At 38.9% G+C, this 12,219-nt stretch overlaps 3 protein-coding genes across 3 annotated transcripts; 1 reads left to right on the forward strand and 2 right to left on the reverse strand.

Moving 5' to 3' along the window:
- Positions 1 to 733: 733 nt before the first annotated feature.
- On the forward strand, positions 734 to 2,162 carry EAF01_004554 (uncharacterized protein; the record flags this gene model as incomplete). The annotated part of the gene is made up of 3 exons (XM_038912808.1): positions 734 to 808; positions 863 to 2,012; positions 2,065 to 2,162. The coding sequence occupies 3 exons, from the start codon at positions 734 to 736 to the stop codon at positions 2,160 to 2,162; spliced, it is 1,323 nt and encodes a 440-aa protein (XP_038770894.1).
- A 4,373-nt stretch (positions 2,163 to 6,535) lies between these two features.
- EAF01_004555 (uncharacterized protein) lies at positions 6,536 to 8,663 on the reverse strand (the record flags this gene model as incomplete). Its single annotated transcript, XM_038912809.1, has 6 exons — positions 6,536 to 6,727; positions 7,414 to 7,469; positions 7,534 to 7,639; positions 7,725 to 8,016; positions 8,115 to 8,261; positions 8,515 to 8,663. The coding sequence occupies 6 exons, from the start codon at positions 8,661 to 8,663 to the stop codon at positions 6,536 to 6,538; spliced, it is 942 nt and encodes a 313-aa protein (XP_038770895.1).
- A 1,933-nt stretch (positions 8,664 to 10,596) lies between these two features.
- On the reverse strand, positions 10,597 to 11,987 carry EAF01_004556 (uncharacterized protein; the record flags this gene model as incomplete). Its single annotated transcript, XM_038912810.1, has 3 exons — positions 10,597 to 11,164; positions 11,251 to 11,395; positions 11,696 to 11,987. The coding sequence occupies 3 exons, from the start codon at positions 11,985 to 11,987 to the stop codon at positions 10,597 to 10,599; spliced, it is 1,005 nt and encodes a 334-aa protein (XP_038770896.1).
- Positions 11,988 to 12,219: the final 232 nt, after the last annotated feature.

Here is a 12,219-nt window from a genome sequence, read left to right on the forward strand (position 1 = left end):
GATTTCTTTCTGGGTACCGTCAATGGGCACTTCTTCAATAACTAGTTCATTTCTTTTATTTTTAATGTTATTAGTCAGTTCACAGATAAATGTTTCTATAAGGTCGTAGATCCAACCATCCCTGTTCTTCATCGCTGCTTCTTCCACATCAGGAGCATGTTTCAAGAGTAGCATATATCTGGCTGTCGAAGCATCTTTCAATCTACAATACTGCCAATTGTTGATACCGTTGAACCCCTTCGCGTATTGAACCCACGCACAATCCACTCGGAACGAATCTTGTGTGTTAGTGTCGAGCTTAATAGCCTTGACACAATATCTAATCAACAATTCAGAGATGGAACTTTCTGCTACGGAATGGATCTCGATCTTTGCCGATGGTTCCCGCCGTTTCATGTCGGTATATGTATGTCGGCTCATATCTCAACTCCAGGCGGCGCAATCTTACTCGCACTTTCGGTCTTCTCTACAAATCATTTGAATCGTCTCCAGTGTTGAATTTCTGGTTCAAAATGCAAAAGCCATCAAATACGAAAGTTTGATTTTCTTAAAAGATACTTCAGCGATGCATGGTAGAGCTCTTTCATAAAGGTAAGATCTTATCTCTTTCATCTCGTTCCGTGGTGTGGCTTGGTACATTCCAATGGGTGTTGTTATTAACCCACTAGCGTCAATGGTTCATTCGAAACAACACTCAAGACTCACTTCCGTGTCTTTCTCAATCTAAAGCATCATGGCGAGCAGACTTCGTGATCAATGGGAATGTGTCGCCTCTTTCGATGCGGATCCGGACATAGCAGGTCCTGGGGTAAGTAGCTCAATGAACTTTCACGTCATTCTTGCTTTCTAACGGATTCCCAAGGTTATGACAAGTTTCCTGGTTACAGCGTGGGTCACATGTTTTGTGGCATGTATCCAATTATATTGTGTCGTATCATCTCGGTTCCGTCTCAAACTTCTTTCTTCTGTGTCGGGAACCACAGCTGAACATATTGGCAAATACACGGTCATGCTAACGAGAATTTCCATCCCATCATCTATCGAACGAAACATCCCAAGACTCGTGATTAAAGGCGTTCATCTCGGCCTTTATGTCATCCGATGTTCGTTAGCAATGTTTCTGAGTCTTTTTCGCAATTCCCAACCGCGACTTCAGTTATTCTCTCAAATGGCTTTAGATCGGCTGTGTGATCTTCAGCTTGTTACAGGAACTGCCATTATCATTGCAGGTATAGCTGAATTTCATCACATGTCATTCTATCATCAATCTCTCATTATTAGCTATTGGCTGCTTACACTAAATTCGTTTTGGGCTGCTCGAGCTGAATATCTCAATTCGGAGCACTATGGTTACGACAGGAGCTTTTATTTTTGGACGCGTTGGATTTTCATACTCATCAGTGATCTGCTCTCAATTTACTACCAGATTGTTACCACAATGGAGGCTGAAAACCACTGGGACTCTGAAGAGAGTGGTCAATGTTATCTTTCCCACGAACCATCACCAACCAATGCGCAATATTTCTGGATTGTGGGAATTTCTTTCGAAGTTGTGTACATGTTATCTTATTCCATGCAACAGCTTGTACAGTCGTTGTCTCACAAATGGAGATGGTTGAAATGCTTAGTAAACTTCATCGCAGAAACCTCGAACGATGTATCAAACGGAGCTCAGCAACGCGCTTTACATTTTTGGTCGGCGCTGAAATTTCGTACCTGTCGTTGGCCAATTCTCTTGCGTATCTTATTACAAGTTGTAGAAACCATAAGCTATATGGTTTGGCATGTAATTTGGCGGATTCTGGCACTATGGGCATGGGGAGACAACGGTTCGGTACTGGTAGTTATTGGATATATTGGACTAGCAGCATGGAATACTTTCGACGTTATTGACACAAAATTTTCTAATCGAAGCTTGATAATCGGAGATGAGGACACTTGGGGGTTTGGGCAAATTTTTCCCCCTGGTTTGCTCGCTCTTATATGTTTAGATTTGCTTGACATTCTCAACAGTGAGTAGTCTCTGTTCTTTCCAATATTTTGTCAAGATTTGACCAGTGGTAGAAGCGTATAAGCATCAAATCATAACTATGGTACCGGATCTGCAGGCCCAGAAAGGAGAATTGTCTCTCATGGGCAGAAGAAACGAATATTCGACTTGAGTTCATTTCCAGAAGCTGAAGCGTACTCCCTTTGATCACATCTCCTGTTCGCAAATTCCGACACAACGTTTAGCATCGGTGAAGTATTTCCATAAGTTAATGAGTGCTCTGAGATGTCCAAAGTTGCACTTAGATAAGCGCAGAGAATTCCTGAGTGATTTTCCTTTGCAATACTTGTCTAGAAGTTTTTTCCCACCTTCAGATTTGTAGATCTTTGTGATCTGGGCTATTGATTATTCTTTCCTGATTCGAGGATATTGATTTGGCATTAAATCAATCCTAGATGACAAACGGATGTAAGGATCCACACATACTTGTGTGGTCTGCGTTAGTTGGCAGCCTAAAGACATTAGTATAATAGCACTGTAAAAATTACGGGCTAGTTAAAACAACTTATGGACATCGACGTTCATCTGTGGCTCCCCATCGCATCTGAGACCAATTGGACAGTATAAAATGTTCAATAGAAATCGGATTTAATTCAATAGTATATTTTCAATTATTTTTAAAGAATTTAATATAAAAGTGTTTTACAAATTATTCAAAATGTGGAATTAATAATAAAAAGTATATTTCTAAAATTATAAGTCAGGTAACGTAACGTATGGGGAACTCGGACATATGGGGAACTCGGACACTTTTTCAATTATTCTACACGCGATCTTGTTCTACGAGCCACACAATCCTCCAATTCCAATTCCGAATCACTTGAACTATTCTCTAGCTCTTCTTCTTCAATCTCTTCTTCTGATTCTTCAATTGGGCGTTTGCGTGGCCGTCCTCGTGGCTTTTTCTCCTTCGGTTTTTCCTCCGCCTCACGTACCATTTTCAATACTTCCTTAGTACTAAAGACAAATTGACCTTGTAATTTGACTCTTTTGCCTTTAGTTCTTTTCTTTCGAGTCTCAATTACCTCCTGAGCATCAGAGAGCTGTTTCCGAAGTAGGGCTATCTCAGCATTTTGAGATTCTACAAGCCTAGTCATTCTCTTGGCATATCGACGAGTTAGCGATGCAGGAGAACCACTGCTTGCTAGAGCTGTATTAAAGATCTGATTTGCTTGCCTTAGTTCTGTTCCATCTGGAGGAGAACTCCTGAGTATAGACAAGTCTAGGTCTTGATTGGGGGTTCTCATTTGTGGAGTAGAAGGTTGCTGGGAGGAGTTAAATGGTAATGAATCGAGTACTTTTCGTGGGGCAAAAGGTACTAAACCAGCTCCTCTCCAGCCAGCTTTAATATTAGAAGAATTCAATGCTTTTTTTCTAATATTTTGAAAGAGTTCTACCCATTCAGCTCTTTGGATTCGCTTTACACCAGCTCGAGAATATCGATCGACCTCTAAAGCATGATATCGTTTCATTGGCCCATACACCGCAATATCAAGTGGCTGAAGCAAGTGAGAGCAATGAGGAGGTAATATAAGTAAATCAATATCATTATCTATACAGAAAGCAATAAAGCTACCTGTAATATGGCTTGAATGGCCATCCATGATCAAAAGTCGAGGTCGGTCACCTGACACTTTCTTGGATTCTGGTTCGAAAACCCTTTTTAACCATTCTAATCCATGGCTATTTGAGGTCCATCCATTTGTACTAGTAGAGAACTGCCAGCTTTGAGGTGTGTCCTTTGGAATCCATGCAGAATTCGTATTCTGAGCCTTGAAAATGACCATAGGTGATAGAGCATTTCCAGCTGCATTGACACATTCAAATGCAGTTATCCATTCTTGCTTGCCAGCTGTAACTTTCCAATTCGATTTCTGAGTAGAATCGACTATAATGCGCGTACTTTGAGTACTTCCAACTCCAAATCCGGTTTCATCCATATTATACATATCATCTAATTCATACTTTCGCTCAATGAGACGCGTGCGAAACGCGTCAAACCAAGCCTGAATATTCTCCGGAGTTGCTTCTTTAGCCCGATTAGACTCTAATTGACGTGAATAGCATGTTTTAAGTTCTGGATGTCGTTTTTGGAATCTATAGATCCATTCGTAGCCTATAAGTGGAATTTCTATCGAGGTAGGATTTCGAGATGACGCGACCCGAACGCGTCGAAGACGAATTTCGTCGGCCATTTCCTTCACCAACATAGGTGTAGCAGGGAATCCAGTGATGGTAAGTCGTGAAATCCATCGTACAAGAGTATTTTCTTCTGCGTTTGAAAGAATTTGAGCCATTTCGTGGGTTTGGGAACGTGTTTTCTTCCCAGCCAGCCTATCAGCTAGGGTAGACTTAGGGACTTCAAAATGCTCTGCAGCCTTTCTAATTGATTTAAATTCTTTCAATTGAAGTGAAATTATAGCCTTTTGAAGCTTCTCTTCAATTTGAGCAGATGTAGAAGGTGATTGGGTATGCATAATAAAAGTTATTGCGGTTTCAAGTTGGTGATGGGCTAAAAGTGTCCGAGTTCCCCATACGTTACGTTATTTTATTTTCAAGTTACTTTTTTTTTAAATTACTTTTTATATTAAAAATAAAAATAAAATTTTTATTATTTATAAATAGAATTTATTGAAAATTTGTATATATATAATTTAGATCGTTTTAAATCTAATCTGAAAATTTTAGATTTTTATGATTTTTTGTATTAAGATCTAGAGCTTCAAAATATCGATTTTTAAATTTATATAAGAATTATATACAAATTTAAAACTTTTATAAAATCTTTAATAACTTTTTAATAAAATTTATCAAAAATAAATTCTAAAATTTTATTATAAATTTATAATATATTTATTTTGAAGGATTCAGAAAAAAAAGAAAATTTCCCATAAATAAATATTTAAAAGAATACCCTTAAAATTGTAAGGATTATTTATATTACTTTAAACTTTTAAACTTATTATATATTATATCTTTATATTTGTTAATTTTTTAAATTTTTTTTTAATTTCTATATAAATTTAAACTCAAAACTTTCAAAAAGATATATAGTTTTCTTTTAATAATTGTTGTTAAAAAGTTATTAAAGATTTTATAAAAATTCTAAATTTGTATATGATTCTTATATAAATTAAAAAATCGATATTTTAAAGTTTTAGATTTCAATATAAAAAAATTCTAAAAATCTAAAATTTTCAGATTAAATTCAAAACAATCTGAATTATATAAATACAAATTTTCAATAAATTCTATTCATAAATAAAAAAGTTAAAAAATTCTATTTTTGAGATTTTTGATAATAAAGAGTAACTCAAAACAGGAGTACAGAAAAACTTGACTATACCGGACCGGGATATACCGGAAACTTAAATATACCGGACTTTTTTTTCCATTTTTTCCTAAATTTATATGGGAATACTGGAATTTCGATGAAAACTAATATACCGGACTAAATTGACTAAATTCCGATATAAAATTTAATAGTCAATTTGATTAAATAAGCTATATTTTGAATAAGTAAGCTTGAAAGGCTATTATCATATAATATTTTCTCGAAAATATTGAGGTTTAGAGCTGAAATCGGATATAAATTTTGGTTAGAAAGCTTGGGCCATTATTTTTTATATCGGAATCTTCTTTATATTGGATTTTATTGGTCGAAAATTTCAGTCCGGTATAACCAAGTTCTTCTGTAGCCCGAAAATAGAGTACCCGACTTATGGAATGATGAAGTAATATCCGAGGTTCAACCCGGAGTACTCATCTGTTGATTTAATATACTGTTTTGCTTGATAGAATAGGCAATACTCTAAACGCTCGAGGAACTAAAGCTGGACAGGGTATGAGAACCCGATTCTGATGCTAATTCTAGTCGTTGGATGACTGATGCCAAAGAAATGCCAAAATCTCCTGGGCACAATGAAGAGAATCTTGATGAAGAGAAGAGAAGAGATAGGAAACCTGAATGGCTTCGGAAAGCGAAGAGAGACAGCTTGCTGGGCAGATGGGCTGAGCAGAGGAGAACGCACGATCTTTACTATATTAGTATGGTTGTTGTGAGGTAAGGAGATTTTTTATGGGCTGAATGTGCACTTTTTGATCTGGAAGTTTTGAGCGTCTAAATTTGGTCAAATCAATCACAAATGCGCCATTAAGACTTAGAAGGCCATGGATCCAACATTTTTTGGAGCATTGGACTCTGCCAAAAGAGCAGTTTCGCTCACTGATTTCTCCAATACGGTTTCTCCATTTTTCACGTAGGATTAAGTTGGAAAGAGTACTCATGCCAGCAATAATAGGTATTACTTCAACTACTTTTCATGATGCCAGAAACCAAAGATTCGTACACAAACTTTTCTTCTGCTGAGCGGTAAAGTTTAGATGAAGACAAGTAAAAGATGAGATCAAACTCTGTGCGCATTTACGATTTCAAAATCGGGCACAATATAAAACCCTCATATCTCAAAAACAGGAACCAATACTTCAAACCGCATCAATAATAGCCGGGAACAACTCATTCACATTTCTCTTAGGCTCAAATGGTTTACCGCCTAAGCTTCTCCCTATATCGCCTGCCTTAATTGAAGAAAGTTTATGCCACTCCCAATCTCTCGCGTTCATATCATTTTCAGAGTTCTCTCTTTCCTCGCCTGGTGGTATGAGGGAAAAAGGATACTCGGGAGATGCTAGTCGTTTCATGAGGGAATCGCCAGCAGGGCGAGCAAAGTAACCAACTACATAGCGGGTCATGGATGACTGATCGCCGGGGGGAGAGGTGACTAGGCTGCGCACAAATTATCTGTACCCATGGATTATCTGCGAATAATTCGTTCCACGGATTATCTATCGAAGCTTTAAAATTATTTGTTTTGTATAAATAATCTATTTATTTATGAATAAATGAATTATCCACAAATATATAATTTATCTACAAATAATTTATAAATTATCTATAAATAATCCATAAATATATAAATTCTCTAAAAAAAAGTAGAGAATCTCTGCTTTTTTTGTTTAAAATATAAAGCTATTCCCAGATTATTTTCCAACCCAAAAGTAATTCAAGCTTAGATTTATACTAATTTTTATATTAATTATAAAATTATACTAATATTATAAAAGATTATAAATAATTATATAATATACAAATAAATAAATATCCATAAGTAATTTATACCTACTTTACAAATTACCCATTTAAATTCTGAATTATCCACTCCGCAAACAAATTATTCGCGGATTATCTATCAAGGCCATTATCCGCCTTGTGGGTACCCGTTGCGCAGCCTAGAGGTGACACGATGCATAGCCGAGCGAAGGATCCCACCAGTCCATTCAACCATTGCGTCCCCAAGGTTCACGATGCAGGTAGATGGCTGTGGTTTAATATGAGTCCAAGAACACTCGAGGCGACGATCTGAATGATTAAAGAAAATTAATTATCAAGACGACACTTCAAACTATGAACTGGATTTACGTACCTGCGTCATCGTTAAGAATTTGGAGACCGCCAGTTGTACTAAAAAGAAGGGTTAGTGCAGTGATATCGGTGTGCCCCATCATGGCAGTACGGCGATCATCGGCTGGCTATCAATAATTAGCATAATTTCGAGATGCAACCTTTCGATGACACATATGGAATAATGGGAGACACGGGAGACTTCAAGCTCACCTGAGGCTCATACTTCAACATCCGCAAAACACTGCCGCTTGGCTGCATCATTGGTTGCAATTCTGCGAAAGTACCCAGTGGAAGCTTCAGATGTTTTTCCAAATGCCCGAGAATAATATTTACAATTTCGTTGGCCTGTTCAATATACGTCTTCAGCTGTGGGCGGCAACGTTCGATACAACTCGGGTTAGCAAGGGGCTCAGAAGCCCCAGTTATGTCATCACGACTTATTCCGTAGAGCTCGACTCGATCTCCAAATTTGCCAATCTTGTGATAACCTAAGGGCTTGTAGCTAAACATGATAAGAGATCAAATTAGTTGAGACTTCTATAGGCCTGAAAGACCGTGCAAATTGGAATTAGAAGTGATGGATTATGAGGGCGGAAGTACCGAAAGAGAGAAATTGGGGGATTGTAGGCGTATTCATTCAGCTCCAATTTAGGGAGTGCATATAATTCGGCATTCAAGTCAAACGTTTTTTCGGTATTCTTGAGAAATTGATCACCGAGCAAACACCCAGTGAAGTCAAGCTGGAAGCTGCGGTATTGGGGGTTAGTAATTTGCCGCGAACAACACTTTTAAGAAAAGGCATAAATGTTTGTTCTGAGAGGCAATGAGAGATAAATAGATAGACCATATGATAAATGCGTGCAATAAATTCGGGTGGAATTAAACAATGTAATTTGCATTTTTTATTGAATCATATAATGCATTCCATTGCAAAGATTTTGTGGGGGGACAGGTCGAAGAATATTTGGAGGTTTGGAAGGGAGTATTTGCTGTTACTTACAAGCCTATGTGACGACTGGCTTCAAAAAGAGCATAGGACTCGTGTCCATCATTGACTGCAAGTTTAGCGAAGGAGAAAATGGGCATGTTTGGCACTGGGATATCAGAGGGAAAGGAGGGATATTTAGCAAAGTAGGTGGAAGTAGGCATTTTGAGGCAACTAACATGAGACGATATGAATACAAGCAGAGAAGCGAGGAGTAAGGTCCCAAATGTCATTTATATATACTAATAGCATCCTTTCAATACACTATTCCTTGACAAGCTTTCTGAGTATGGGAAGTTATATCTACGGAACATATAACTCAGTTCCTATAGCCTTTAGTTTTGTTGCACTTTTCCCCAAGTAACAGAGAAAGTATCCGTCCCTTTCATCCGCGGTTCAAGAAACGAAATGCAAGGCTCTTGTATTTGATACCAATGGAATAGTGACTACGCAGGTATACAGCTGTTGTATGAAGCTTACAATCAGTATTTGGCGCAGTCAACCTTTGGTGGCTGCGATGCTTGGGTCTCAGTTTCTGATCAAAATGTTACTTTGTGAAGATTCCTTTGACCAAAATGCCATTTTCTCACCATGAACCTGCCAAATCTCTTTCACGTGGAAGCGTTCCTCTCTGGGATAAAGTTTTCTCAAGTCTCTATCAAGATCAGGGGTTTTCAATGGTTTCTTGGAAATCGAACAATCAAACATTCTGGATTGTCCAGTCTTCAAAAGAATCTGGCTACTGGAATGATTTAAATTGACATTTCGAAGCAGGTGGTAGTATTGTAAGAAGTTTGGACATGGAATCTTACGTCAGACTGGGATACATGACTTGGAAAACAATGCTTGCGGCAAATGTTAGCCATGGTAAAACTACACTTTAGATCATAGAACACATTGCTTAAACATCTGGCTAAAGTCAACAGTACGATGGAATTTCAGATAAGATCATCACTAGGTTCTAAGTGTATTCTACTACTGGGCTGTGGTTGATCGATCGTCAATCTTCTGTCATTCGCTAATCTCTTTGATGGCCATGCGCCTCCACTCAACATTACTGGACAGCCTTTGCCGTCTCCCTATCGCGTTCTCAAAGAGGAAATTGGTCCCACGCTTGATTTTTAAATCTCCAACAACTAACGTGATATGACTTTTAGTAAGTCACACCAAACCAAAGATAGCTTTCCGCCGTGAAAGCAGATAGCACAAAGCTAGTAACCGATCCAAATTGCAGGATGTACGCCCTTATGCAGATGTTCTTCCGTATCGATCAATTCCATCGCACAACTAGTGCCAATAATCTCAAATATAGATGTAGAAACTAATCAAAGGATCTTCATGGATTTGTTGTTGTCATAGAAAACAAAGCTGGTTCTAGGAAACTTTCATGCCAAGGTGCAGTCACAATGTGGATGGCTGCCGTGGCTTGGAAGCTCTACATCCTTGGGGGACTTGCCGCTCCGATTACTCCTAACAGATGACGGCAACTGTCGAAAAATATCATTCCCCGAGACAGACCCCGAGAGAATATTGAATATGGTCAGAAGACGGTGATAAATTTTCTTCCTTGACGTTTCTTTTGGTTGGACTATTGATGCAGATCTGGCGGTTTGACAATGTTTGCTCAGATCCAATGGAATGCAGTTTCAACAGTGCTCCTATTGATATGTGTGGTACAGGCGGGACGAAATTGCAGTCGAATGAAAGCACGAGCAAGCCAGAACAGTAGAATTTTAACCGATATAGTCTACTTCACAGCCATTCTCCATCAAATCAAATGTAAGAAGACGAAATATTGCTTTTGAAATTTGACAATGATGGGTACATCCGAAAGGAGATACGAGATCGCCTTTGAAAAGATCTGGTGCGGTTTTGCAGAGGGCACTTGCTACTTGAAAACGCTTGACCTTTCGATGAGTCTTCATCTTAACAAAGGGCAGGACCGAGAATCTAAGGAAGGGAGATATACTCTTCTTATCATGGAGCTACGTATCCAGTATTATTATACAAACCCAGGGTATCTTATTGACTCCTAATAACTCCCAATGTGACCACCACCAATCGTAATGTAGTATTAACCTAGTGATCGTAGTGTAATCAACGTAGTTCTAGCTCGGACATGAACCCAGGCTCGCTCAAAGCACTTAGGTTTGGCATCTTGTGCCCTCCCATTTTTGCCTGCGTAAAATCCTTCCAGAATTGATCATCATTACCTACATCTCCACGCTTCAAATCATCGTCAGGCCCTCCAAATTCGTTCGGATCGATCGAAGAGCATGTCTCATCTTCTTCTTCATCAAGATATGATGGCGGAGGAGATTCATGACGTTCGTCATAAGAATATATCTTCAGTCCACGAACATGTGTATCCTTGCCATTTTGGTGGTTTTCCAAAACCTTGACTTGTATAATGAATGCGCGTAGTGTTTTTCCATCTGAACCTCCTCCTACGTGATCAAGGTTGACATCAATCCAACCTTTCGGTTGAACAAACGAAAGTTCAGAAAACGAAATCAAGTCGTGGTAGCCTGTGCCTCCAAGCAACTGAATACGTGTTGGAGTATAAGATTCATCGGCTTCGAAATCAAGGAATATCCGAATGGCTCGAATCTTTGCGAATTTGGCAAAATGGATGTTAAGGTAATGAGGCTGGGGTCCATCGGATCTGCAGGTGGGTCATGTCAGTGAATGTGCAAGTCTCGTACCGAGGAGAGATGAGAAGTAGAGACGAGAATGTATATAGTTACTCACTGCCAGAACAAATTTGTGTCATCGTCCCGGAGTGCAAGAACTCCACAACCAGGTTTACTACTAGAAACAGTCCAGCTAGCCAAATTTCCAATCTCTTTCAGCCCGAGAGCGGCAGGGTCGAACAACGGTGTATTGTCCATGGTAGCTAGATGAGGCAATACGTTAGATCGATTTTACATAATGGGTGGTGAAATTGTGCATTGATATTTGGAACGGGGATCAAAATACAATCGAATTGCTATGCTGCAAGATGTACTGGTGCAAGTTGACCAGTTTGAGTTGAGAGAGTGCGAAAGAAGAGCAGGCATCTTCAAGATTAAGAGGTTCTGGTTCTGATTCTAGCTACGAGTTTGGTTGCGATCGCGGTTACTCTTTCCTCTCAACGTGTTGGTGATGTGTGCGGAAAGAAGGCGGCAGCGGGAGAAATAACATTGTTAAAACAAACCTTCAACTGCGACATCGTCCAAGCCTATATCCTCGTCCATGTTTTCCAAATCTTCCATGACAGGATCACCTTCAGATTCGTCTTCTCCTTCGTCTTCTCCTTCACTTAAATCTTCTGTGCCTGTGGTTGAATCGAAATCATCTTGGGCATCGCCACCTAATGATAACATACCCTGAATGGGAGTGACAGTATTTTGATCGAATGGGTTGGTCGTACGTCTTCTCCTAGAATTATTGTTATCAATTCCAAAATGCTCTTGATAGTTGACGGTAGGAGTATGTGATGGAGGCATTGTTAGCAAATTAGCAAGGTTGTCATCAATGTCGAGGAAGCCAATGATTCAAGTTAGCAAACAAATGAACAAATGTATGCGTATTTTGCAAGATTTATTTTACACCGCTTACCATTTATGGACACCGCCTCCATTCCTGTCCAGCCACACGAGACGAGTACTGTACGAAGTACTGTAGGTACATGTACTCGAATAATTATTCGGGCAATTTGAATGTATCACGTGCTTGTTT

This window comes from Botrytis porri (genome assembly GCF_014898465.1).
Source record: "Botrytis porri strain MUCL 3234 chromosome Unknown BPOR_006, whole genome shotgun sequence".
Taxonomy (NCBI): Eukaryota; Fungi; Ascomycota; class Leotiomycetes; order Helotiales; family Sclerotiniaceae; genus Botrytis; species Botrytis porri.